Source organism: Equus caballus, chromosome 1 (assembly GCF_041296265.1).
Source record: "Equus caballus isolate H_3958 breed thoroughbred chromosome 1, TB-T2T, whole genome shotgun sequence".
In the NCBI taxonomy this organism is placed as follows: domain Eukaryota; kingdom Metazoa; phylum Chordata; class Mammalia; order Perissodactyla; family Equidae; genus Equus; species Equus caballus.
In genome coordinates, this window is record NC_091684.1 from 140,426,101 (window position 1) to 140,453,697 (window position 27,597).

The window sequence follows — 27,597 nt, forward strand, 5'->3', positions numbered from 1 at the left end:
AACGCTTCCTAGGTGGAGCTGTGTACTTCCCATCGCGTCACCTCAGGAGACACATAACATCTGATTGCCTCAGTTGTTAAGATTGTTCAGTGGGTTCCAACGCTGTTAGCCTGATCCAGTCACTGGAAGATCCCCCGATGGTTTAGCTGCCGCTGTTGGTCGTTGCACGGATTGGGGGCTGCAGAACAGTGACGATACTCGAATTTTTATCACTCTTTCTGCATTTATTAACTGGAGTTCGCTGATTAAAAAACCCAAAACACAGCTTTCCCTCATCAACTGTTTGGTTTCTCTAGGGTATAATTTAGACAAAATGAGCGTCGATGCTGCTTTCCCTGTAAGTTTTCAGAATATTCAGTTAACCATACTTGTTCAGATTTCGTCCCCACCACAACCCTGGCTAAACTGATTTCACAGGTGAGGTCCTGGAGACTGGCAGAGGTCAAGAGACTTGCTCAGCCTCACACAGTAAGGGGCCGAGCTGGGATGCCAACTTGGGTCTGGCCATCCCTGAAGCCTGTGATCTTTCCACAAAGGCCACAGTGTCTTCTCTGACCGCCTTCTGATTTGACAACTGTTGCAAATTATGGAAGCACTTGGTTGGGGCTAGCTCCGTGGCCGAGTGGTTAAGTTCGCGCGCTCTGCTGCGGCAGCCCAGGGTTCGGATCCTGGGCGCGGACATGGCACCGCTCGTCAGGCCACGTTGAGGCGGCGTCCCACAACCCACAACTAGAAGGACCTGCAACTAAGATATACAGCTGTGTACAGGGAGGGTTTGGGGAGATAAAGCAGAAAAGAAAAAAAAAGATTGGCAACAGTGGTTAGCCCAGGTGCCAATCATTAAAAAAAAAAAACAAAAAGGAAGCACTTGGTAAACCGAGAAGGTAGGGCTTGACATTTTTGACCGTTAGCATTGAGGCTTCCTTGAAACACACAGACGTTTCACTGTGTGTGTCCTGACTTCCCAGCTAACAGGGAGCTCTGTGGGCAGGGCCATGCCACACGTGGTCAGTGGTCACCACCTCACCTGGTGTAGTAATGAACCCTGGGACTGCCCTCCACTTTTTTTTCGAATTCTCCCTGTGTGAGCCACACCCGCTAACAACTTTGACTACTTCCTGACCTTACACCCTGATGACTGCCATCGTCAGCTCTGACTGATTTTGAGGGCTGGCCTTGAATGCCTATTCAGGCCTATTAGGCCAGGCTTCTACAGGCACCCCAGACTCTACCTGGCAAAAGCCACACCCATGTCCCCACTGCCCAAACCTGCCCTTTCTCTCCTAAACCCTATCATCTCAGTTTCTAGCGTCGCTGTTCCTCAGACTCCCCAGCTAGAGACTCAGCCGTCTTGGACCTCTACCCCCAGCCCTCCACTCCCATGTCTCAGGCTGAGGCAGATGCTGAGATGAAACTTTGGATGCAAGATGCTTATTAAGGATCAAAGGAAGGAAGCTTGTGAAAGGAAGATGGATTGGGCAGAGGGAGAAGTTGAGCTGTGACGCAGGCCCGACCAAGCACCGGCTGACGGGTGGGGAGCTCTGCAGCTGCTAGTGCCCGTTGGAATAGTCTCATGGAGGACGGAAACGTCCAGGCCTCTCTGCACACCAGGACTCTCAGCCCTCCTGCCCCACCAGCTCATCTCTCCTCCTCCTCCCATGCTTCCTGTGTTCCAGCCACACAATTCCCCAGATAGATAGGCCACACCTCTGTGCCATTATGTAGACTGCTTTTTCCTTGGAACATGCTTTCCCCACTTCTGTCTTCTCCATGAGCTTCTCAGACATTCCTCCCCCTTACCTTCCCAAGGAAGAATAAATCCCAAAGTTCTCTGCACACACCCATTACAGCACAGGCCACACTATGTTACATTTTGGTCCCCCCACCCCACCCCCCGACCACCAGCTTCTGGAGGACAGGAACCCCGCACTACTCAGCTCTGGGCCCTGGCTCCCAGCAGACAGCCTGGCTCTCAGTGAACATTGGCGGGTGGTGGCGAACTGAGTGATTGTGGTTACACAGAACCAATTCACAACAGCTTGTCGGATTTAAAATTTCGCCATAGAGCTCCCAAAAAAAGAAATGGATATTGAATTTAAGAGATGTATTTCAACATTTCTATTTTATTTAAGAACTTGCTTTTTTGTTGTGAGAAAAATACAAAATTCATTTTGCAAAATTCACCCAGATAAATGATCAAAGTCCCATGTGGTACAAAATACCTTTCCCAAATGGAATAGATGGAAGAGGAAGATTTCCACCCCACACAGCACATGCAGAGGAAGGATGCCACAAGGCACGGAGGCCGAGGTTGGGGGGGGAGCGTGGGAGAGTTCTGAATACAAGGCCAACTGTGAGGCCTCAGGCAAGACACACCTCTCAGGTCATCAGGTTAATGCCGGTAAAATGGGTTGGTTTCAAAGCCTCTTTTTCTTACCTTTTTTTTTCTTTTTGAGAAAGATTAGCCCTGAGCTAACATTTGCTGCCCATCCTCCTCTTTTTGCTGAGGAAGACTGGCCCTGAGCTAACATCCGTGCCCATCTTCCTCTACTTTATATGCGGGACACCTACCACAGCATGGCTTGCCAAGCGGTGCCATATCCACACCCGGAATCTGAACCAGCGAACCCTGGGCCGCCGAAGTGGAACATGTGCACTTAACCGCTGCGCCACTGGGCCAGCCCCAGTAGACTTTATTTTTAAAAAGAGTTTAAAAAAACTGAGCAGAGGGGCCGGCTCTGTGGCCGAATGGTTAAGTTCGTGCGCTCCGCTGCGGTGGCCCAGGGTTCGGATCCTGGCTGAGGACATGGCACTGCTCATCAGGCCACGTTGGAGCGGTGTCCCACATCCCACAACTAGAAGGACCTGCAACTAGGATATACAACTGTGTACAGGGGGGTTTGGGGAGATAAAGCAGAAAGAAAAAAAGAAAAAAAGGAAGATTGGCAACAGTTGTTAGCCCAGGTGCCAATCTTTAAAAACAACAAAAACAAAAAAAAAACTGAGCAGATAGGACAGAGTTCCCATACACTCCTCTCCCCAGCAGTTTCCCCTGTCTTAGCTTGATTTCGTGTTAGTACAATGTTCGCAGGTTTATCTGTAGGATAAATTCCTAGACATGGGATTGCTTTGGTCAAAGGGTAAATGCATTTGTACTTTTAGTAGATGAGTAGACGAGGGGATTGTCCCATTGTGAACTCCCACCGGCCACGTGTGAGAACGGGAGCCCCTTTCAGCTCTAGCGGTTTTTATTCTCTCTCCTTCCCAGGACTCAGGCCCAGTGGGTAACTTGGTGGGGAGTTTTTCTAAGATGTGGGCTCCTAAACTGGCCACAGCCAGCTGTGCCACATGCAGGAGAGCTCAAATCAGACAGAAACAGCTCTCAGGCAGAACTTCCAGGCCACCCTACACAGGCATCCTCCACGTTCTGTGAGACCCTGAGGCTTCCAGAATCATGTTTCCCTGGAACCACCCTCTCCTACAGGTGCAGCCGAGCCTCGCGATGACCTGTGCTTGCCTGGTACCTAAAAGCAAAGGGCCAGACCAGCTGTGCTGTCCACTACAGTTGCCACTTGCCCCAAGTGCCTATTTAAATGTCAAATAATTAAAGTAGAAACTCAGTTCCTGAGTCCCACCGGCCACATTTCAAGTGCTCAATAGCCACAGTTGGCTAGTGGCAAACATATTGGAAAGCACAGACCTGGAACATTCCGATCCTCGCAGGAAGTTTTACTGGATACTGATGCTCTAGAGAGGTGACCCTTTATTTGGGGCTATTAAAAACGAGAAGAATGACAACTAAATGCAAGGTGTGATCCTGGACTGGATCCTGGTCCAGAAAACGGACGTGAATGGCTCAACTGACAAAATTTGAATAAGGTCTGAAGATGGGTTAACAGTGTTGCATCAGTGTTAATTTTCTTTTGTTTTCTTTTGAAGATTGGCACCTGGACTAACAACTGTTGCCAATCTTTTTTCTTTTTCTGCTTTATCTCCCCAAACCCCCCTGTACACAGTTGTATATCTTAGTTGCATGTCCTTCTAGTTGTGGGATGTAGTGTTAATTTTCTGATTTTGAAAATTATATTGTGATTCTGTCAGATGTTAACATTGGGGGAAGCTGTATTGTGAAAAGTATTTGGAAATTCTTTGTACTATTTCTGCAACTTTTTTGTAAGTGTAATTTCAAAATAAAAAGTTTTAAAACTTCAAAAAATGTAAAATGAGAGAAAAAGGAGAGTGTGTGCCTCCTGGAACTGTCAAAGTGTACAGATAAGCTTGTGAAGAGAAACAGTGGTGGAGTAAGCGCAGCATTCATAAAGTCCCGTGAATGAGTTAAGGACGGTCCCTTCTGTAAGTGATGGGTGGAGCCCTTTCCCCAGGTCGGGGAGACAGAAATGCTGATGAGTTTGGCACCTGACCTCACCACCTGATTAGCTGCTTATCTATCCAGATCCCCAGTGTCTTCTCTGAAAAGAGGCCCCTTGCATCTCAGGGGACTGCTGCGAGGCTCCGAGGAGAGAATGGAGATGAAATTGAGCTGAGAGCTGCAAAGGACCATACCTGTGGGAAGGGATGAGCTGCAAAACCTGAAAGAGGGCCCTGGAGCAACGCTGGTGAAAAAGATGACGAACATGGGCTGCTCGTCCTGCATGACTGTGCGTTTCAGTAGAAGCAGCTGGAGATCTGTTAACAACGATTTTTAAAAAGCCCTTAAATGGTGGGCCTCTTCTGTTCGGTGGCCCCATTCTGAGGTCCTATGCGCCTGAAGGTCTGGCCCCTCCGGTTACATGGCTGTGCACCTCCTGGGGGCACTGGGGTCTGCATTTGCTTTCTTCCTGATGCTTTCTGCAAAAGACGAAAATCCTATGGCCTCATGTTGCCCAAGCTCTGCCTCACAGAGCTGGTTTTAGGTTTTAATTGCCTGCCAGATGTGTTAAAAGAAGATGCAACAATAATATTTAAGAACATTTTGGAAAAAGAAAAGAGTCATGCCCAACTCCTCCACTCTGAAATGACTGTTTTTTCACAGCTGCCGCAGGCAAGGTCGCCACCATGCAAGGGGCTTTCCATTCTCCCCTCAATAACAAGCTATCAGTGATTTTCCTGTTACCGCACGACTGCCACAGCCTTTATTACTATGGGTGACTGCCTAATACCCATCCTGTGGTCGCCCTGCAACCCACCCTGCCAATGGACATGATGGTGTTAAGGCTTTGTCATCATGAGCTGTTCTTCTTTAAAATGAGGGATTAGCACTAGACCCTTTTATCCCACTTGCCTGATGGTTCCATGGGATGCCCTGAATTCCAAGCCAGGATTAGAGATTGACAGACTCAAATAGGTTGTGGTGGCCTCAAAATTTTTATTTGACCAGATCTGATTGGTTCAACTGATATTAAGCTAGTTCTGGCCCATATGTCTTAATGTCTGTGAAAAAGAAGTCTGCTGGCTGTTCCAGCCTTACTCCAAATTGGAAGAAAAAAAAAGGTATAGAGGGCTGGAGAGAAAGAGATGATAACATCTGTGGCTTTGGGGCTATGAAGGTCACAGGTCCTCTGGGTCCTCTGGGCCAATACCTGCATTGCACAGATGGGGAAACCAGGGCCAGGAGGCACTGTGATTTCCCCAAGGCTCCGCCTGAGTTCCAGAAGGAGGTAGAACCAGGACTAGGAGTCTGGAAGGATCAGAGCTCACATCACATCACTGTGGTCTGAGGAGCCCTTTGGGGGCCCTGCTGCATTCCAGCAGGGCCATGCAGCTCTGACCTTGGGGCCTGGCCCTGCCCTGAGCAGGAGCCGGGCAGAGGACACTCTTACCAGCCAGGTCCCTCCTGCTAATGGCCACAAGGCCCTCGAACAGTGCTTTGCTGGGGTTCTCGCTGGCAGTGGTCACACCATGCAGCCAGATGAGCAGCATCCGGTGGCCATGCTCCCGGTAGCTCTTGGTGCCTGAGGACCATGAGAGGAAAAGGAGAAGGAGCCATCGTGGTGTGCCTTACAGGAGCCAGGTCTGAGCACGTGTCTTTGCCACCCTGTATGGCCTCCTGAACACCAGGCCCTTCTGAACATTAGGCCAGAGATGGGGAGGGGAGAGGAGGAGCAGCCTCAGATGGGGTGGGGGCAGGGGTTTTGTGTCAGGGACCCTAGAACCTCCCCTGCCCCAGGCTTTCTCTTGAGCATCCACCATATATCCTCTGGGTGTCACTCTGAAGAGAGAAAGCATTGGCATTCATTATGGTACCACGACGCACATTACTATACGTTTCACCTCTTTGGCTCCTCACAAAATCTGTGGCCCTATTTTACGGATGAGAAAACAGCTTAGAGACAGAGCTGGCCACATTCTTCCCCCTGCAGTAGTGGTTCTCAACTCTTAAATGCTCACTAGAAACGCCTGGTGAGTTTTAGAAAACACTGACACCAGCACCCCCTAGCCCCCGCCCGAGATTCCGATGTACTTGGGTCTGGGTGCAGCCCGGGGTCTGGGTGAGTGGTGCTAAAGCTCCCCGGGTGATTCCAATGGACAAGCATGTTTGGAAAATAAGCGCCCACACTCTTCAGAGTGGGTGTGGGGTTAACCTGCTAAATAAACTCTGCGACCAGGTCTGCTGTCCTGGCTGCGGACACACATGCTTGAGCACAGCTGTCAGGTCCACATCAGTCTGTTCACTGGTCCTCCGACCTTCCGCCACTTTTGGGCCCTCAGCAGACACTTCCTCATGGTGCTGCCCTTGGTGCGGCAGTCTCACTTGACCCAATTGTCTCAACTTCCATTTATTCACTAGCCCTTGCCCTCAGCCCTATAATATAGAAGTGCTCCTTTATCGTCCTTGAAAGTTCTTATCTGTTATAGAGCTTTTCTCACTTTTGGACTCCCTGCTCTATTCCACTAAGAGATTTGCATGTTGTTGTGTCAGGCGTCTCTCTAGGTTAATTATTTTAGCTTTCTAAGCAGTTAAGTCTGGTTGGGTTAGACGCTCTTCACTATTTTTCCCCAGAATGTTCATTTATATATTCCTTGTTTATTCTTTCAGAAGAACTGCAGAATCCTTTAGTCAAGTTTCAAAAACCTCCTATTTTCATTTGATTAAAACTGGATCAAAGTTTTAATCCAATTTGGGAAAAATCAATATCTACACGATATTTCTCTTAGGAATACAGAATGTCATTCCACTTACCCATCTTCATCTACAGTTCAACTAATTTTTATTGTATTATTCATATGTGGCATTCGTATTTCTTTTTAAGATTTTCCAGATGAAACTATTATAGATGGAATATTTTTTTAAATACCTTTATATATTTTGCCCACTTATTGATGGAACAGAGGAATACTATGGTGTTTGTATATTTTATCATATATTCAGCTATTTCATTGAATTATTTTATTCTGAGTTTTCACGACTCTGGACTTCCTATATATAATTATAGCATCTGAAATTAATAAATCTCTCTCTTGCTTTCCAATATTTACACTCCTTATTTCTATTTCTGCTTCATGCCTTAGTAGCAGGGCCAAAATTTCCAAATACATGTTAAATAATAGCGCCGACAGCAGCTCTTCTCCTCTTTGCAGGGAATGCCTTTAGCTTAGTGTGGGAATGATGGGTATCAGCTCGGGCTGATTCACAAGAATGTGAAGTTCACGGGTCAATGGGGAGGGAGAGGCAGAGGGCACAGCCTGCGCAAATGCCTGGAAGAGGGAACAGTCTCTCAGTGTGTTGGAAATGGCACGTGGTTTGGTGTGGCTGGGCTGCGGGTTGCACAGGCTTTTTCCACAGAAGCACAAAAACCTGAACCCACCTCGATCGCCCCACCCCTCCACCCTCCTGTTGCTCTGGTTGGGAGAGGCAAGGTGGTACCTGTCCACTGCTGCTCGATGGCGTGGACGTGGGCCTCGCTGAACTCCCAGCAATACGCGAGCTTCTTCCATTCATGGGGCCGCAGGTACCTGGAGGCCAATCGCCACAGTACCGAACGGAGCTGCTGTGTTTCCTGCCGATGGTCCTGCTTAAAGGTCAAGCTCTTCCCAGAGGGGTCACTGGGATCCCTGCATGAGAGGTGGTCCTGTGGGGCACATCCCAAAATGCAGTGGCCATCTGGGGGAAATCTCTCCCAGCCTCTCCCTTGTAAGCCTGGACAGAGAACTGGCGTCATCGCAGGCCTGGGGCTTAATGTCCACTACTCTGGTTTCTGACTCTGCGCCTTGCCGTGACCTCTGGAACCCGAGGTGCTCACACTGTTCCTCCATCCAGAATTCCTCTTCTCACCTCCCTGTCCTTAACCCCATTGTCAGAGTCAAAAGACCACCCACATGCCACCTCTTCCAGGAAGCCTTCCCAATTCCTCTCTTTTCTCTGTGTTCTTATAGCATGCGTGTCAGTAGAATGACTCAGAAGCTGTGGCTAAAATCAGGCGAGCAAGAATCAGGCACCGGACTTGCTGAACACCAATGAGTAGTAAAGGGTAGGCTACAGAATTCTTTCTATGCAAACCAGGTGATAAAATGAGAGGTTGCAAAAGGATTGTGTGATAGCATAAATTAAACCCACAAAAGCCTAAGTAAGCCCCTCTAAAGGAAGTGGATGCAGAGTTTGGGCTGTTAAAAAGCTTGGGATGGGGAAAATCACCATGGTGTCGGCAGCTCTGAATCTTACATCCTAGCCAACGGTGTCTGGCCAGTCACCTGTGAGGGGATGACCTGGGGGCTTGGCTGTTGCCCTGGGTGGTAAAAACCATTTCCCTAGAGCAGTGTTCTCAGCAGTGTCTACACATTGGGGTCATCTGGGAGCTTGAAGAACCACTGATGCTTGGCCCTCATCCCAGAGACTCTGACAGAATTGGTCTGGGGGTCAGGGGGGTGGGGGGGACTTCTGATCCTAACGTGCACCGCGGGCTCAGTGTGAGAACTTTTAAAGGCTGATGTGGTTTAGAATTAAGCACAGGGATAAATCATACGAGAATCTAGCATATCAGAGAAAGAGAATATCTTGTGATTCCTGTGGAATTTGTTATCGATAACTAATTTGGGGATAGTGATTTTTTTAATTTGAGAAGTGTAAGAGAAGTTTACTAAGTTTGTAAACAATATTGGAAGGTTTAAGAGATTTGAGATTCACTTTATTTATAGGTTTAATTTACTGGATTTACTAGGATAATTTAAGAATTTAGGAAGCATTTGAAATGCTTAAAAAATCTATTATATTAGATTTCATTCCATTTAAAATGTTCAGAGTAGTTTAATTAAGTTTAAACATGGCACTACACATTAATCAAAAAGCTTCCTTGAAAATAATTGTTATAATTTACTACTTGTGTAACTAGAATAATAAGATTTATAAAATGAATTTAAAAGTTTATGGAAAACTAGGTTTTGTAATTTGCAATTTAATATTAATTTTTAAAACTGAAGTAAATGCAAAAATTATTTTCTTTGTATAAAAACAACCCTCAAAGACACCAAAAAACTCCCCACCCAACCCTCATTGGCTGACAACTGGATTAGCAAAAGCATAGCCTTACATTCTGCCACTCCTCTTCCCCAACTCCACAGCAGACATCACTAATCAATCCCAGCACACTTTCCTTCTGGGCTCAGAAAGTTACCTGAACGCAACATCCCAAGCAGTAGTTCCAACCACCTGGAGATGGCAGTGAGAGGGAACCAACTAGCCACATCTTTATTCACACATGCATGCATGCATTCATCCACCAACTAGAAGCCACAGCAGTGCCCAGTAGTATCCCCACACTGGCATGGACCACAGTTGGCCTCGTTTCAGTGTGGTCTGGATGCTCACCCATCTCCAAATGCTCACAAACAACCCCGCTGCTAGATAAGGCAGGGATTATCACCCCCTTGGAAAGTGAGGGGCCCCTGAATTGGTCAGGGCTGCGGTCCAAAGCCAGTTTCACAAAGAGCCATGGCCGCTCCCTTTCCAACACGGAGAGACCAAGCTCAGGGTCTCAATACCTTCTCCCATCTGTAGAAACGATCGGCTTTTATGATAATGTCCACCAGGCTGACGTGGTTGCTGCGGGCGGCCACTGCCAGGGCGGTTTTTCCTTGCTGCAAGTAAGAAGAAGGAAGGGAAGCCAGAGTTTCCACAGGAGGAGGGTAGTGTAGCCTTTAGCACTGACTACAAACCCTCCAGACCAAAGAAAGTGGTCTCCAGCAGTCTACCCTGGAGAGCAGAAAGGCTTTCTGGGCATGTCGAGGCATGTGGGAAAGTCACAGGTAGAATAAGGCAATAACGATAATTCCAGCAACCATCTTGTGTGTTTCTGTAGAATTTAGGAAGTCTTAGAGCTTATGAAACTCAGCTCGCATAACTCTTCAACATCACCTGTGAAATAGGCATTACCAGTCCTATTTCTCAGATGCAACCAGAGCCCAGAGAAGGGGCTTGGGCTCATCATATCAAGTGTGCTGGCCTCCCCTCCCCTCAAGGCTCCCAGCCCTTTGCTCCAGGCCTCCTGCCTGGTGCTGGCCCCAACGACTCTCAGGGACCCAAGGGGTGATAGAAAGCTCCTCTTTGCATTGGGTCAGCTGCCCTGGGGCCCAGTTCAAAGCAGGGATCTCCTCCCAGGTCATGCAAGCACCCTTCTCCTCACGAACCTGTGACCTCTGTAGCCTCATACCAAGTCTTCACTCTTCTCTGACCTCCAGCCACCTGAGGAGGTAGCCACCCCAGAGGCACAGTGAGCTGGGAAGTTTCCCCCACCCCTGTCCCACCCGCAAGGTGTTGTAGGGTGACGTGCCCTCTTCCATTCCTTCTCCCCCGTCCCCACCTGCTGACTCAAGGAACTCAAAGTCTGATGGGGACCATGAAACAGAAGACAACCATGTCACACGCCTGGACCAGGAGAGGGGCAGACCGTGTGTTGAGGGACCTCAGAGGAGGCAGGGAAAGGTGGTGCAGGGGCAGGAGGTTTCCTGGAGGAGGCAGCATTTGAGCTGGTGTATAAAGGATAGGAGGCCTTGAATACTCTGAAAGCAAGAGACATTTGTAGCAGGGTCTCTGGCAAAGAGGGAGCCATGAACACTTGAAAGGGAGGTGGGTTGTGAGCAGAAGTACCTTATCTCTCAGGTTTAAGTTAACCCCAGCGACGAGAAGCATCTCAGCTATGTCCTGCCAGGCGTGCTCAGCAGCAAGGTGGAGGGGCGTCTGCTGCCTCTGGAGTAGAAGACAAGGAGACAGAGAGCAGAAAAGCATGAGGGTGGCCCGTGGCTCAAAGCCAGAACAGGACCAAGGTGGGTACATTCCCAACGGGGCTTAACAAAGTTTCTCTAAGAAATTATGGGGGTGGGGTAAACTGGGTTCAATCACAACCATAATATTCACCAGGGAAAATTTGGTAAAAACAAAAAAGTAAAGAGAATAAAAAATATCACTTGTTGATCCTAGTATGTTTCTTCTAGTCTTTTTTTTAATGCAGAATATTCTTAGTTGGTTGGTTTTACATATTTGAGATCATCCTATATACATACATTTGGCATCTATTTTTCTACCTAACATATCATTTTCCGCATGATATAAACTCTGATAAACGCTATTTTTAATAGCTCCATAATTACATGTCCGTACTATAATTTACCTACTACTCCTCCACTACTAAATATTTGGGTCATTTTCAAATTGAAGACTGATAAACAATGCTGCAAGGAATATCTTTGTGCACGAGCTTTTAATGTATTTCTTGAGGCTCAATTCCCAGAAGTACAAATACTGATCGTTTTAAAGGCATATGATATATCCTGCCAAACTGCTTTCCAGCGCTCGTGGTTGTGCGTTGGCTCTGAGCGCTGCATGGTTGGGGGTGGGTTGTGGGGGCAGGGATTTCAAAGGGCTTCTGACATCACAACTTCAGGACGTGGAGCCTCTTGTTACCCAAGGCTGGCCCAGTCACCCTGCTCTGGGAATTTTCCCTAAGGAAAAATAAAATCAATGAAAGGAAAAGGTTGAAGGTAGGAAGATGTTTACCGCAGGGTTATATATATCATGGCAAAAACTTGGAAATAACCAAAATGTTTAAAATTGGGGATGGTTAATAAAATAATGCTACTCTCAACAAATATTCAAATGCTTTTTACAAGCTAAAAATGCAATTCCTCATCTCTGGGCCACGCTGGTAGACTGCAGCCAAGCCCTGCCAGCTTGGGAGGGTGCCCAAGGCTCCTTGGGGCCCAGATGGTTTCTGCGGCCACTTACATTGTCGGTGGCATCCAGGTCACTGCCGGCGTCGATGAGGAGCTGCACCAGGGCAGGGAAGTTGTGCCTCACAGCGAGGTGCACAGGAGAGGCACCCTGCTGAGGGGGGAGACACAGGATCAACTGACGGGTTCCCCTCGGGTCCGCCCTGCTGCAGGCTGGTGCTGGGGGATGGGCTTAGGGACGGGTATGGTGTTTCTGGGTTTGGCCCCTCTCCTTCTCAGATGGGTGGCCTGAGGCATTTACAGCCCTGGAGCCTGAACCCCTGAGCCCAAAATGGATCCTCAAGGTGGGCGGGGACTTGAAGAGCCAAGTTTGAGACTTCCTATGCCAGGAACTCACAACGTGACTTCAGGCAAACCATTTCCTCTCTCTGCTACTCATTATCCGGCAAGTGATGTTTGCTGAGGTCCCTTCTAGCAACAACACCTTCGTGTTCTCTAATCTCTCATTTAATCCACACAGGAACCTAGGAAGTTTATAGCAATGGTATTCTTATTGGCATTTCCATCTTACAAACGGGCACTCTGAGTTTCAGAAAACTTAAGCAACTTGCCCAAGGACACGTAGCTAATAGAGACCTTGTATTATAAGACTTTCTACCCCCAGCACCTAGGTAGGTGCTGATAACTATTTAAGTATGAAATGAAAGAATGAGAGAGCAGCCAGGACCAGAACAGAGATCTCAGTCCAAGTCCAACACTCATGGCAGGCCTCGCTCAAGACGCCATCCCCCGTGGTCCCCGGGGACCCGACTACATGACAAAGTGGAGGTACTGCCACACCATCCCTCTCTCTAGGTGATACAGTGATACACATCCTGTGGAATAGTACAAAGCCAGTAAAATCAATGGTATAGAGCTATACTTATTGTGGGAAAACACCCTCACACATCGAGTATAAAAAGGTTACAGAACAGAATACACACACACACACAACAACAACAAGAATGCCCACTATTGCCATTACTAGTTTAGGCCAAAAAAAAAAGGGGTTAACAATATTAGAAAAGAAGATTTTAACAATACCATTATTTGTAGGCAATGTGATTGTATACCCAGACAGGTTAAAATAGTTATTACCCCCGCCAAAAAAAAAAAAAAAATCCTAGTAGAATTAATAAAAAAGTCATATAGAAGATAAAAACACCCAAGTCAATAGCATTCCTGTATTGAATGCCTACAAAAAATGACATATAATTTTAAAAATATATTCTATTCACAATGACAGCCAAAAAATATAAAGTCTATGAAAGATATCATTGGAAATGGATATGACAAAGGCAAACCAAAAGCTATATAATATCACTGAGGGATGTAAAAGAAGACAGAAAGAAATGGCAAGAGACCATGTTCCTGGTGAAAAAACAAAATATTATAAAGATGATCATTTTCTCTTATATTATTTACAGGTTTAATGTAATCCCAAACCCAAATTTCAATAAATGCCAAAAAGTATTCTAAAACACATCTAGAAAAAAATTTAGGACCAAGGTAAAACCACGATAGAATTTCAGCAGTGTCCTCAGAACACTGCCAGACAGTCGTGAAATCAAAATCAGGCCAAGAGAAGGTTCGTTGTGAGAGTGATGCATGACTCGATGAGCCTGGAGACTGAGAGCCACAATGTGGCTCCTGGAAGCAGCGGACGATGGAGTTACAATAACCAAATATGCTGGACATGGCCTCTGTCGTCCTGGAAACAGATCAGGGGGAATGTGGTGGGAAAGTGGAGTGGAAAGAAAGCAAGTATTGCCTATAATTCTTTTACATTTTATTTATAAAAACCAAAAGAACCAAAGGTATCTAGTGAAAAGCCTTCTTCCCGCGCCCACCACCCACCTGCTCAGTTCTCCATACTCCCCACTCCCACTGCTAGCCTCTGTCACTGCTCTTATCCTTCCAGAGACTTTTTTAATGTATATACAAGCAAAACCTTTTTTTAATTAAATTTTTATTTTGAGATCATTGTAGATTCACATGCAGTTAAGAAATAAGATGGAGAAATCTGGTGTATCCTTTACCCAGCTTCCCCCAGTGGTAACATCTTACAAACCAGAGGACAATCTGCCAACCAGGAGACTGACACTGACAATATCCACCGCCTTATTCAGATCTCCCCAGTTTCACCTGCACTCATTTGTATGTGTGTGTGTTTAGTTCTATGCAATTTTATCACTTGTAAGTATGTGTATTTACTACGTAGTCAAGAAATAGAAGAGTTCCATCACCACAAGGATCCCTTGTGTTGTCCTTTCATAACCACATCCTCTTCCCTCCCCTGCCCCAATCCCCACTCCTAATCCCCAGCAACCACTACCACTAATCTGTTCTCCACGTCTTTTTTTTTTTTTTTTTTTTGAGGAAGATTAGCCCCGAGCTAACATCTGCCGCCAATCCTCCTCCTTTTGCTGAGGAAGACTGGCCCTGAGCTAACAACTGTACCCATCTTCCTCTACTTTATACGTGGGACGCTTGCCACAACGTGGCTTGACAAGCAGTGCATAGATCCACACCTGGGATCTGAACTGGTGAACCCTGGGCCGCCAAAGCAGAACATACAAACTTAACCACTGCACCACCAGGCCAGCCCCTGTTCTCCACTTTGATTTTGTTATTTCAAGAATGTTATACAAGTGGAACCATACAATAAGTAACCTTTGGGACTGGCTTTTTTCACTCGACATAATCTCCTGAAGATCCGTCCGGAGTTGTTGCATGTGCCAGTAGTTTCTTCCTTCTTATTGCTGGGTTGTGTTCCACAGTATGGATATACCACAGTTTCTTTTACCATTCACCTTTTGAAGGATATCTGGGTTGTTTCCAGTTTTTGGCTATTATGAAAAAAGCTGCTATTAACATTCAAGTACAGGTTTTTGTATGAATATAAGTTCTCATTTCTCTGAGATAAATTCCCAAGAATGCAACTGCTGGGTCACATGGTAATTACATGTTAAGTCTCAGAAACAACTCCAAAACTGTTTTCCAGAGTGGCTGTGTCATTTTACATTCCCACCAGCAATGGAGGAGTAACTCAGTTTCTCCACATCCTTGCCAGCCTTTGATGTTAACGTAGCAATCTCTCAGTGTGGTTTTAACTTGCACTTCCCTAACAGCTAATAATGCTGAACATCTTTTTATGTGCTTATTTGCCATCTGTCTATCCTCTTCAGCGAAATGTCTCTTCATGTCTTTTGCCCATTTTCTAAATGATTTTTTTTTACTGTTGAGCTTTGAGAGTTCTTTATATATTCCACATGATTGCCTTTGTAAGATATGCGATTTGCAAATATTTTCTTTTGGTCTGTGACTGTTTTTTCATCCTCTTAACAAGATCTTTTGGAGAGCAGAAAGTTTTTAATTTAATGAGGTCTTCAATTTATCAATTTTTTCCTTCCACGGATTGCATCTGTGGTGTCGTCTGACAACTCTTTGCTTAGTCCTAGATCCTGAAGTTTTCCTCCCATGTTTTTTTCTGAAAGTTTTATATGTTTACATTTAAGTCAGTAATGCATTTTGAGTTAATTTTGTATAAGATATGAGGATTCGGTCAAGGCTCTTTTTCTGCCTGTGGATGTCCAATCGCTCCAGCACCATTTGTTGAAAAGGCTATCTAACCTTCCTCCACTGAATCGCTTTGCACATTTGTCAAAAATCAGTTGGGCATATTTGTGTGGGTCTCTCATCCTTTTTCTTTTTTTTTTTTAAGCATACTATTCATTGTTCTGCAGTTTTTTTTGTTTGTTTTTTTAAAGATTTTATTTTTCCTTTTTCTCCCCAAAGCCCCCCAGTACATAGTTGTGTATTTCTAGTTGCAGGTCCTTCTAGTTGTGGCATGTGGGATGCCTCCTCAGCATGGCCTCATGAGCGGTGCCATGTCTGCGCCTAGGAGTGGAACTGGCAAAACCCTGGGCCGCCGAAGCGGAGCGCGTGAACTTGACCACTCGGCCACGGGGCCGGCCCCTTGTTCTGTAGTTTTAAATAAACTTTTTATTTTAGAATATATTTAGTTTTACATAAAAGTTGCAAAGATATTACAGAGTTCCCATATACCCCACACCCAATTTCCCCTATCATTAACATCTTACATTAGTATAGTAATTTTGTCATAATTAATGAACCAACGTGACAGTTTCTCAGACATTCATTGTTTTTGATGACCCTGACAGTTTTGAGGAGTACTTATCAGTATTTGATAGACTGTCTCTCAATTGGGATTTGTCTGATTTTTTTCTCATGATTAGACTGGGTTTATGGGTTTAGGGGAAGAAGACTACAGAGGTAAAGTGTCATTTTCCTCACACCATATTAAGGGTACATAGTGTCGACATGATTTATTAGTGTTGATGTCGGCCTTGACCACCTGGCTGAGGTAGTGTTTGTCAGCTTTCTGTAAGGTTACTCTTTTTTCCCCTTCCCATACTGTATTTTTTGAAAGGAAGTGGCCATGCGAAGCCCACACTTAAGGAAGCCGGAGTTATGCTCCAGCCCTTGAGGTCGGAGTGTCCACATAAACTATTTGGAATTCTTCTGCATGGAAGATGTGTTTATTCTCCTCCATTTACTTATTTATTCAGTCAATCACTTATTTAAATCAGCATGGCCTCATACATACTTATTCCTTGGAATATAATTATCTGTTTTGTTGCTCAAATGGTCCCAGCTTTGACCACTGGGAGAAATTTCTGTTAGGTCCTGGGCCTCTTTGACATAGCCTCATCCTTGTGGAATTTTTTTCCTAATTATTTTTTAGAGCAGTTTTAGGTTCACAGCAAAATTGAGAATGTAGATATTTGCCATATACCCCCTGTCCCCCACACATTCATAGCCTCCTCATTATCAACATCCCCGACCAGTGTAGTACAATTGTTACAAGTGAGGAACCTACACTGACACATCATTATCACCCAAAGTCCATAGTTTACATTAGGGTTCATTCTTGGTGTTATACATTCTGTGGGTTTAGATAAATGTATAAGGACATGTATCCACCACTACAGTATCATACAGAGTAGTTTCCCTTCCCTAAAAATCCTCTGTGCTCCACCTACTCATCCCTTCTCCCCCCTAATCTCTGGCAACCACTGATCTTTTTACTGTCTCCATAGTATTGCATTTTCCAGAATGTCATATAGTGGGAATCACACAGGATGTAGACTTTTCCAATTGGCTTCTTTCATTTAGTAACCTGCATTTATGGTTCCTCCACGTCTTTTCATGTCTTGATAGCTCATTTCCTTTTAGCGCCGAATAAGATTTCATTGTCTGGATGTACCACACTTTATCTGTCCGTTCATCTACTGAAGGACGCCTTGGCTGCTTCCAAGTTTTGGCAATCATGAACAAACCTGCTACAAACATCCATATGCGGGCATTTCAACTCCTTTGGGTAAATACCAAGGGCTTGATTACTGGATCCGATGGTAAGAGTATGTTTCGTTTTGTAAGAAAGTGCCAAATTGCCTTCCAAAGTGGCTGTACCATTTTGCATTCCCAGCAGCAGTGAATGAGAGTTCCTGTTGCTCTACATCCTTGTCAGCATTTGGTGTTGTCAGTATTCTGGCTTTTGGCCATTCTAGTAGGCAGGTACCTCACTGTATTTTTTTATGGAGCACTTCTTTAGTTTCTGTCTCTACAAAATGCTCCAGACTCATGCTATAGATTTCCTGACCCAGTCCTAGAATCAGCCATTTCTCCAAGGAGCCCAGATACCTTTAATTGGAGAATGTGCATCTTGCTTTTCACACATAACTGTATCTTTAAGATCTTTCCATATAAGCATATATTTTTTAAAACACCCTCATTCTTTTTTATAGCTGTATAGTATTCAATTGCATGGATGAACCATAATTTATTAAATTGTCTCCTATTTAAACGTTAGTTCCAATATTCTGCTATTACAAACAATACTGAAACAAAAATCTGTATATATGTCATTCCACACATGTGGAACTATATCTGTAAAGTAAATTCCCAAATTTGTTGGGTCAAAGGGACACACATTTGCACTTGTTTTTGTTTGTTTGTGTTTTGTTTTGGGTTTTGTTTTTGAGGAAGATTAGCCCTGAGCTAACATCTGCTGCTAATCCTCCTTTTTGCTGAGGAAGACTGGCCCTGAGCTAACATTGTGCCCATCTTCCTCTACTTTATATGTGGGACGCCTGCCACAGCATGGCTTGCCAAGGAGTGCCATGTCTGCACCCAGGATCTGAACTGGCCGCAGAAACAAAACGTGCACACTTAACTGCTGCACCACCATGCCAGGCCCACATTTTCACTTTTTATACATATTGCCAAATTGCTCTCTGTATGTATTGTGCCAATTTATACATGCTCCAGTAATTTACGATGTTACCTATTTCCCCACAGCTTTGTCAACACATTTGGCAAAATTTTTGGATTTGTGCCAATCTGATGACGGAGCAATTTTATCTCCATGTAGTATTAATTTGCATTTCTCTTAAGAGTCTTCTGTATTTTCTTTTCTACCAAATGTCTGTTCATATCCTTTGGCCATTTTTCTCTTGAGTTGTTTATTTTTTAGTGATTTGTAGGAACTCTTTATATATTAGAAAGACTCAGCCCTCTATCTTTGCTTCTAGTTTGTCATTTGGCTTTGACTTTCCTTACAGTCTCTTTTGCCAGTCAAAATATTTGTTTTTACATTATCAAATTTATCACTCTTTTATGGTATGTGGATTTAGGCCGACTCTCCTACTCCACTTTTCTCTTTCAAAGTGTTCCTGGTTATTTTGAATTTCGATTGTTTAAGAAAAAAAAGATAAACAGATAAAACAAAACAAAAAACCTGTTGCCATGTGAATAAGCCACACCTTGCAGTAATCTGAAAAGACAAGGAGCGCAGGGCATCCCTAAAAGAGATCAGGACTAGCCCCACACGGCAGATATCGGCTCAGGATATTGGCTCTACAGCCTCCCATCAGTGGGAGGGGACCATCCGTGCTGGCGGATAGCAAGGCGTTGGGACCTCCTGGACCAGCAGATAGAGGCAGCTGGAGGTGAACGTGTAACTGGTATTCATTCATTCAGTGAGTACGTATTGAATGTCTACTGTGTGCCAAGGACTGTTCCAGGTATTGGGGATCCAGCAGCGAACACAACAAACAAAACCTCTGTCAACATCAGCAGAACCAACATGGGGTTTGCCTTCTACTGAGGAAAACTGACAAGAAACATCATCAACAAAGTAACCTAACAGTTAGTGCCAGAAGCTAAGGAGAAAGCAAAAGCGTCAGGGATGGGGGACTGATGGGAGCGTCTGCTTTTCTAGAAGAAGGAACAGAGCACGCCTCCGACAAAGAGATTCTAGGATGGCGGACTGTGTTAATTATTTGGGTCAGTCCTCAACTGGGGCAGAAATCCACATACGAAACAGTTCATTGTGACAGAATCATCTGTTAAGAAACAGAACCCAATAAATTTAAGTATTTGCTTATTTAATAAGAGGTGTTGAGACAACTACTTCGTCATTTCAGAGGAAAAAATACGCATTGGTCCCTGTTTTATACCACGGATATTTAAAAATTGATTTTTAAAAGTTGATTTTTAAAAATCAATTTACGTAAAAATTGGAAGGAGATAAATTATTTTGAAATTATGGGCAAGGAGATTCATTTTCAAAGCATAGAAACAATGTAAGAAAAAGCAAAGAAAAAAATCATCAGGTTTGATTTCTTTGGGGAAAAGAGCATTTCTGTTTGCAAAAAAAAAATAGAGCCAGAGGAGAGAAGTGAGGGCCTTCACTTTTTAGGTCTGTGTCTTTTGACACTATTACTACCAGCAGGTTACTTTTTGATATGTAAAAAATGCAAATATAACAAATAAAAATAATATAAATAAATAGGGGCAAAACTAGTCAAAATGAAAACAGCCTACTAAGAAGAAATCTTTATCGTTGACATGGGAGGCAGAGGGCTTATATATATGATAAAGAGCCCAGGCAAACTAATTTAAACATCATTTTAGATCCCCACATATAAATGGGCAAACAGTTTGAAGAGACAATTAGCTACAAATGGAAAAATGTTCACTTTCAATAATAATTGAAGGGATGCAAATTAAGACAATAATGAAGGATGTTAGGTATTTTTTTCAGTTGAGAGAAAATGTAAAACATACTATACAACACTGGTGAAAGGACTAAGAAATGGCCAACCCACACACTGCTAGTGGCCGTGCAGACTGCCACAGGACCTTTAGGAGGTGACTTGGTTTACACATCAAGAGCTGGAAAGCTATTCACAATATTTGACCTCAAATTTCCACCTCTGGGAATCTTCCCAAAAGAAAATTTATAGGCATAAAGCTGTGCTACTTGTATTGGCAAGTAAACTTGATGCTCTACGATAGTTGAAAAGGTAATAAATCATACTGCCTCCATTTGACAGGCAAAACTGTCAGCATCAATAGCGATGCAGGAACGTGGAAATGCTCGTGATTACCTGGGCACAAGATTATACGTATATGATCATTCTAACTATGCTAAAGTGGGTAACTTTTTTAAAAGATTAAAGTAAATATAGAGTAAATAAAAGAGAATATTTGTGCCAGGGTAGTAGAAACGTGAGTGATTTTGTTCTGTTTTCTAAAATTCCTTTTATGTTTTATTACTTTAATAAGTTTTTAAAGTCTAACTTTGTTAGTAGTTTTAAATTAATATCTGAGTATAGAGAGAGACATATCATGTTCCTAGATGGGAAGACTAAATATTAAATTCATTTTAATTATCTATAATTAATTTATACTTTAGTGATTAACATAAATTTTAAGTTGATTTTTTTGAATTGACAAAATTACTTTAAAATTCAACTGGAAGGGGCTGGCCTGGTGGCACAGCAGTTAAGTGTACACCTTCTGCTTTGGCGGCCTGGGGTTCACCAGTTCGGATCCTGGGTAGGGACATGGCACCACTTGGCAAGTCGCGCTGTGGTAGCCGTTCCACATTTAAGTAGAGGAAGATGGGCTGGATGTTAGCTCAGGGCCAGTCTTCCTCAGCAAAAAGAGGAGGATTGGCGGCAGATGTTAGCTCGGGGCTAATCTTCCTCAAAAAAAAAGATTCAATTGGAAGAATAAACATGTGAGACTATAAAAGGATAAAAGATTACACTAATAGAGAAGAATAATTAAGGGAGACTAGCCTTTATGACTTTAAAACAAATCATAAGGCAATAATAATTAAAATAGCATGGTACCAGCTCAAGAAAAGACATAAAACTTACTAATAGAGAATCACTCACCCACAAATAGAATGCATCATATATCAAAATGTAAATATATGATGAAGGAAGGAATGAAAAAGCACTAAGAAATGTTAGAATTATTTAACAAATGCACTTAAGATAGAAATATAAAAATTTGGGGGAAAAAATCTGAGTAATATATCAGACCATACACAAAAATACATTTTAGGAGGATTAAAGAGAAACATCAAAAATCAGGGGCTGGCCACATGGTGTAGTGATTAAGTTCAGCACATTCTGCTTTGTCAGCCTGGGTTCACAGGTTCAGATCCCGGGAGCAGACCTACACCACTCATCAGCCATGCTGCAGCGGCGACCCACATGAAAAAAAAAAAGAGGAAGATAGGCAAAGGATGTTAGCTCAGGGTAAATCTTCCTCAGAGAAAAAAAAAAAAATTAAATCACAACTAGAAGATTAAAATTAAAATAAATTAAAATTCAAAACGTGTCAAGAATACCATTGATTACATAAAAATTTACATCTTTTCAAAAAATTACATTATATTATTTCAAAAAATTATATCTATGTCAAAAAATGGTAAGAAGTGCTGGCCCCGTGGTGTAGTGGTTGAGTTTGGTGCATTCCACTCTAGTGGCCCAGGTTTGAGGGTTCAGATCCTGAGTGCAGACCTACACCACTCGTCAGCCACACTGTGGCGGCATCCCACATAACGAAATAGAGGAAGACTGGCACAGATGTTATCTCAGAGCTAATTTTCCTCAGGAAAAAACAAAAAATTGTACGAGCAAACAACATATACGATTCCAAGAGTAATGACCTCATGGAAACAAAAAGCCACCAACAGAGACAAGGGATCTAAAGAAATAACTCACAACAGAAGACCCTAAACTAGAAAAATGAATTAATAGGAAAAGTACAGGCCGAAAGGAATCAAAGAGATTCAAAGTAAAATAATAACTAAGAATCATTTAACTAGAAAATTAATAAAAATATTACTTTTTATTGATGAAAGGTCAATATTGATGAAAAGTCACTCATAAATTACTGGGGACTATGTGGTCTGACCTTCTGGGAAGCAGTTTGACAACTTACATCAAGAATCAGAAAAATGTTTTTACCACCTGACCCAGAAATCCTGCTTGGGGAATTCATATATAAAGCAAATGAAATAAAAAGTTACGTACTATAAAAACGTTCATGAAACCATTATTCATCGTGGCAAAGTCAGAACCAACTTAAATACCCAACAGTAGAGGAATTGTTAAGTGTGATGTGGTCACTGGACCACATCTGGCACTAAAAATGGGTCCTAGGAAAACTATGCAGCAACAGTTGATGCTCGGGCTGGGTCAACTCCACCGGACTGGAATCAAGGTTCTGGTGTCTTGATGAGTAAGATAAGTATGCTTCCCCCTTTCCAGAATTCTGCCTTAGCCTGGATTCTTTCTCGCTGGAGATGCTACTCTACAGGAGGAAGAACTGGGAGGGAATGAAGTCAAGTCATCGCTTTTCTAGGGGGTTGGGATTAAGGATGCCTTTTGTCTCTATATTGCAATGAACTGTGGTATACTGTTTTTACAGTAATTTTAAATATAGTACTTATTTCAGCTGTAAGAAATGACCTCGGGGCCAGCCCGGTGGCGCATCGGTTAAGTTCACACGTTCCGCTTCTTGGCGGCCCGAGGTTCACCGGTTTGGATCCCGGGTGCGGACATGGCACGGCTTGGCACGCCATGCTGTGGTAGGCATCCCACATATAAAGTAGAGGAAGACAGGCATGGATGTTAGCTCAGGGCCAGGCTTCCTCAGCAAAAAGAGGAGGACTGGCAGTAGTTAGCTCTGGGCTAATCTTCCTCAAAAAAAAAAAAGAAAGAAAGAAATGACCTCTTTCTAATTTAAACAATAAATAGTTCCTCACTTATACAATGGGAATAATAATAGTGCCCATAGTTAGGGAAAAAGGCCCAGGGAGGTCAAAGCAGCTTGCCCGAGGTCATTCGGTTTGCGAGTGGCCTCAAAGCCAGGTTGTCTGGCACCAAAGTCCATGTCTTAACCACAAGGTTTTATGTTGCCTGTGTGTGCACCACAACACAACAGGAGAAAAATGAACAACCAAGAGCCTAGATCTGTAACATAAAGATCGTTACTGAGACCCAGTGGATAAATGAGTGGAAAAAACGAGCAGATAATTCACTCTGGAGGAAATGCAACCTCGGTTTCTAATCCTGTTCCAGCTGGGAGCTTATTTGACTCTCCCTCGTGCTGTCAGCTCCCCTGGTCCTGGCCCCGCCCCAACCCCAACGGGCCTGAAGTGCCTGAAGTGCTCCCTGCTGTACTCCAACGGTGGGGTCAGGGGACACTTTGCAGTGGGGACCCCCTTCAATCCAGGACCCCGCACTTACATGATCAGCCACATTGGTGCAGCCTCCTGCATGGATGAGGGCCCGGGCCACGTCCTCGGAGCCACTGAGGGCTGCATAGTGGAGGCAGCTCTGCTTTTTCTAGAGGGAAACAGGCATCAACGCAGTGTCCTAAGGACCTCACATCATGCAGTGGGGTTTACAAAGCACTATGGGATTCCTTATCTCATTTGCATCTCACAACCTCCTGGGACTATTATCCCCATTAAACCCTGACGCTGGAGGCATCAGTGACTTGCCCAGGCCGGGTGACTAGTACCAGGGGCTCACTATGGCCTCAGCCTTTTCCTTGCCTCCTGTCACAAACTCTGGAACATAGGCCAAGGCCCGAACAATTCCTTAGCTGGTAAAGACATGCAGAGTACAGACTCTGAGGAGATGGTTTTCAAAGAGGGGGACAAATCAGATTTGCCCGTACAGAGCAAACCCCACCTGGCGTGGACTGTCCGGCTGGAACAGGCCTCAGCGTGTCCAGGCAGGAGACTGGCAGGGCCAGAGCGAGGGCTTCATGCCGGACAGGCCTTCTAAGCGCTCTCCGTTAGCCAGAGCCCACCCCTGAGGCAACAACGATGTCACATGCGATACCTCCCCACGCTGCCAGGCAAGCCCCATAGGTGACCAACTGTCCCAGATTGCCGGGACTGAGGGTTCCTTAGGATTTGGGATTTTTGGTTTTAAAACCAGGACAGTACGGGGCAAACCAGGACAAGTTGGTCACCCTCCCAAAGTCCCATCTGAGGGAAGTGCACTGGGTGGATGGGAACCAGTCCACCCCTCAATGGGAAATGCCATCACACTGGACTTGCCGCCTCCTCAGAGACCCTGCTGCACCGCATTGCGAGGGGTGGGAGGGTTTCTGTGCCTCTGCCAGAAACCTCAAGCCGAGGCTGGAGCACAAGGCCCAGTGCAGTGGGCAGCTCCAGCGCCACCAATGACCACCAGCTGGACACAACCTCCCCAGTCTCTGCTACTGTTGGCATTTCACTTCTTTTGCCCCCTCCCAGCACCTAGTACTGTACTGGGCACAGAGAAGGGACCTGCTAACTGAAGAGCAACACCAAGCCAATGGGAGGACATAGCTGGGTGCCCTGGGGCAGCCGCCTTTCCTCTCTGGGCTCTGGTGACCCCCACACTCCTGGGGTAGTAGTTCCCACACCTCCAGGGGACTTCTGCAAATTAAGTGTTTTGTGGCTTATAAAGCATTATTCACATTTAGGGGATATTAACACTGATATTACGATTAAATTTGCATTTGCCATTTTGCTATTTATTTCCTATATGTTTCCTGTCTTTTTTGTTCTGTTTCTCCTTGACTGTCTCCTTTTGTGTTAAATAAATATTTTTGAGCATCCCATTTTAATTCCTGTTTTTTAACTATTTTCACTATTATTTATATTTTATTATTTATTATTATTATTTTTGCATTATTATTGAAATTTAGAATAGAGAATTCCAGAACCTGAAGCCCTTCGGCCAGCTAAGACAAATTATTCCTCATCCATCTAAAAATAAAAAGCAAAAACAAAAAAAGTGAACTCCCTACCTAGAGAAAGACCACACCTTGTGTGTCTCCAGGACACAGCGGGGACTGTCCTGGGGCCGACTTGAGGTAGACAATGGGGAGGGAGAGAAGAGCCCTGTCCCAGAGTCCCAGCTCCAGCCTGAGGGCTGGGTGGCCCCTGCACAGGTGTGATGAACCTTCCAGGCCTGAGCATTGCAGTCAGGAAATGGGCTTCTCAGACTCAGCTTTGTTTCTTACAAGCTTGTGACCTGGGAAAGTCAGTGACCCTCTCTAAACTTCAATTTCCTCACCTGTCAAATGGGGAGAATTTCTCTAAGGTAATAGTCACAAAGGGGCCTTGTGAACCACGAAGTGCCCAACAATAAGAAGACACTGACAGGTGGGGAGCTGCTATTATGTCTCAGGCACCGTACTAGGTAGTTAATCCTCACAGAGTGTAAAACAGTAAGTATGCAGCCTCCTCATTTCATAGTTGGGAAACGAGGCTCAGAGAAGTTAGGTAACTGGCCCAAGGTCACAGAGCTCTGCAGCAGAGAAGCCAGACCAGAACCCGGGCCTGCTGCCTCATAGCCTCTATTCACATAATATTCAGGGATGATGGTGGCTGCTACTGTTGACGTGGTTATGGTTCTGCCACAGGCAGATGTCAGTGGTGGGGAGGCCTGGTTACCTGGGTGAGGGTGTTCACGTTGCTCCCAGCCCCAAGGAGGAGCCGCACACAGTCGGGGTGGATCCCTTCAGCAGCCGCGTGCAGGGCAGTCAGACCCTCCTGAAACACCAGAGGGATGAGGACGGCGGGGAGGCTGAGGCCAGGCCTCAAGGGGAGAGGACACCCCTTCTGCCATGGCTCCAGGGCTCTTTAAGCTCTCCTCTGCCCTGCTACTGAGGACAGCGACCTTAGTTATTTATGGTTCCCTGAGCCCCGAACCTGACTGTCTCATTTTGAGGGGCATGTGGTACATTCACTCTCTCCTATGCTTTGCTCAGTTCTCCTCACCCTCCAAGCTGTCTCACCCCCTACTCTCTGTCTATTCCCTCCTACTCCAGGAAGCCTTCCCAGATCATCCTGGCCGCAGCGACTTCTCCCTTCTTTGAGTACACACCATGGTATACTTCTTGGTGATCCCTCATGCCTAGAGCCTTCACCAAGCCTCGAGTTTTGTGCTGCTGCTTATCTTTTCCTGGTGGACTGTTAGTCTGAAAACATGTCCTCAGCTTCCCGGCTGCAGGGGCTCTCCCAGGGGAAAATCAGGCCATACCTCAGGCTGTAGGTTCCTCAAAGGCAGGGAGCAAACGAGCCTCATGCATCTCTGCATCCTCTGGGCATGACTCACCGCATTCCGCTCATCCAGGTCCAACCTGATGTCCACGAGTCGCTGCAGCACAGCCAGGTGGCCCCGGGCGGCAGCCAGGTGAAGGGCCGTGTTCCCGTCCTTCAGGGAGAAGGGTTCCTGAGGGGCCAGTAGAGTCACAGACCCCCGCAGGCCCTGGGGACAAGCTGGAGCCGCCCCTCATTTTATAGACGTGGCAGCTGAGGTTCAGAGAGGGGAGGTGACACGTCAAGGTATGTCCCTAAGAAGGAACCACAGACGGAGGACCAGGGCAAGGACCCCTGAGGAACCCACAGAAGCATCCAGAAGGGAAGATCCAACTTTGGCCATTCATCATGCCCAGAAGGCCCCTGGGACATAGCTAGCTGACCCAGTCGTGGAAGCCTCCTGGCTCAAGCTCTCTCCTCTACCCGGCCTGTCTCACTGCCCTCCTGAGGAAGGAATCAAGACCTTCGCATTTAAGCACAGATCCTTAAAGGGCCCAGTGAGGATGTGAACACACAGCATACCAAGCCACAGCAGCACTGACGACAGATAGAACATACCCGCCATGGGAGACCCACACATCCATCAAATAGCTCTAACTATCTGATGGGATCGAAGATGAAAGATTTAAATTTCCTTTACGATCACTGTCATATTAATAAATAAAAATTGTTTAAAATATCCCCTCACCAGCCGTTCCGCTCCTCCCCCACCCTCTGCAGATGCGCACACAGTGACCTGGTTGGCTCGCTGCTGCAAGCAAGCACCAGGCTGTGGGAAATGTGGCCACGGTGTGAAGTCTCTGTTCAAGAAGACACGAAGGAAGCGGGTGAACCGTGGGGGCTGCAGGTGCCCATAGGTAGCAGGCTGTGGAGACAGGGTGGGGCTTTCTTCTTCCCTCTAG

At 45.2% G+C, this 27,597-nt stretch overlaps 1 protein-coding gene across 6 annotated transcripts in view; it reads right to left on the reverse strand.

The window, feature by feature from the left end:
* Nucleotides 1-4,689: 4,689 nt before the first annotated feature.
* The window catches only part of ANKDD1A (ankyrin repeat and death domain containing 1A), a 41,201-nt gene continuing 18,293 nt past the window's right edge, over nt 4,690-27,597 (reverse strand). For 3 of the 6 annotated variants that reach the window (XM_070270712.1, XM_070270678.1, XM_023655412.2), the window contains 8 exons: nt 26,712-26,810; nt 26,048-26,146; nt 23,838-23,936; nt 12,215-12,313; nt 11,081-11,179; nt 9,976-10,071; nt 7,865-8,069; nt 5,344-5,951 (listed from right to left, as the gene is read on the reverse strand). In XM_070270712.1, the coding sequence (XP_070126813.1) occupies nt 5,704-5,951; nt 7,865-8,069; nt 9,976-10,071; nt 11,081-11,179; nt 12,215-12,313; nt 23,838-23,936; nt 26,048-26,146; nt 26,712-26,810 (1,044 nt within the window). In that variant the 3' untranslated portion in view covers nt 5,344-5,703. Of the gene's footprint in view, nt 4,849-5,343; nt 5,952-7,864; nt 8,070-9,975; nt 10,072-11,080; nt 11,180-12,214; nt 12,314-23,837; nt 23,937-26,047; nt 26,147-26,711; nt 26,811-27,597 lie in introns of those variants that run through there. The other 3 variants (XM_070270696.1, XM_070270719.1, XM_070270689.1) reach the window with 2 other exon arrangements.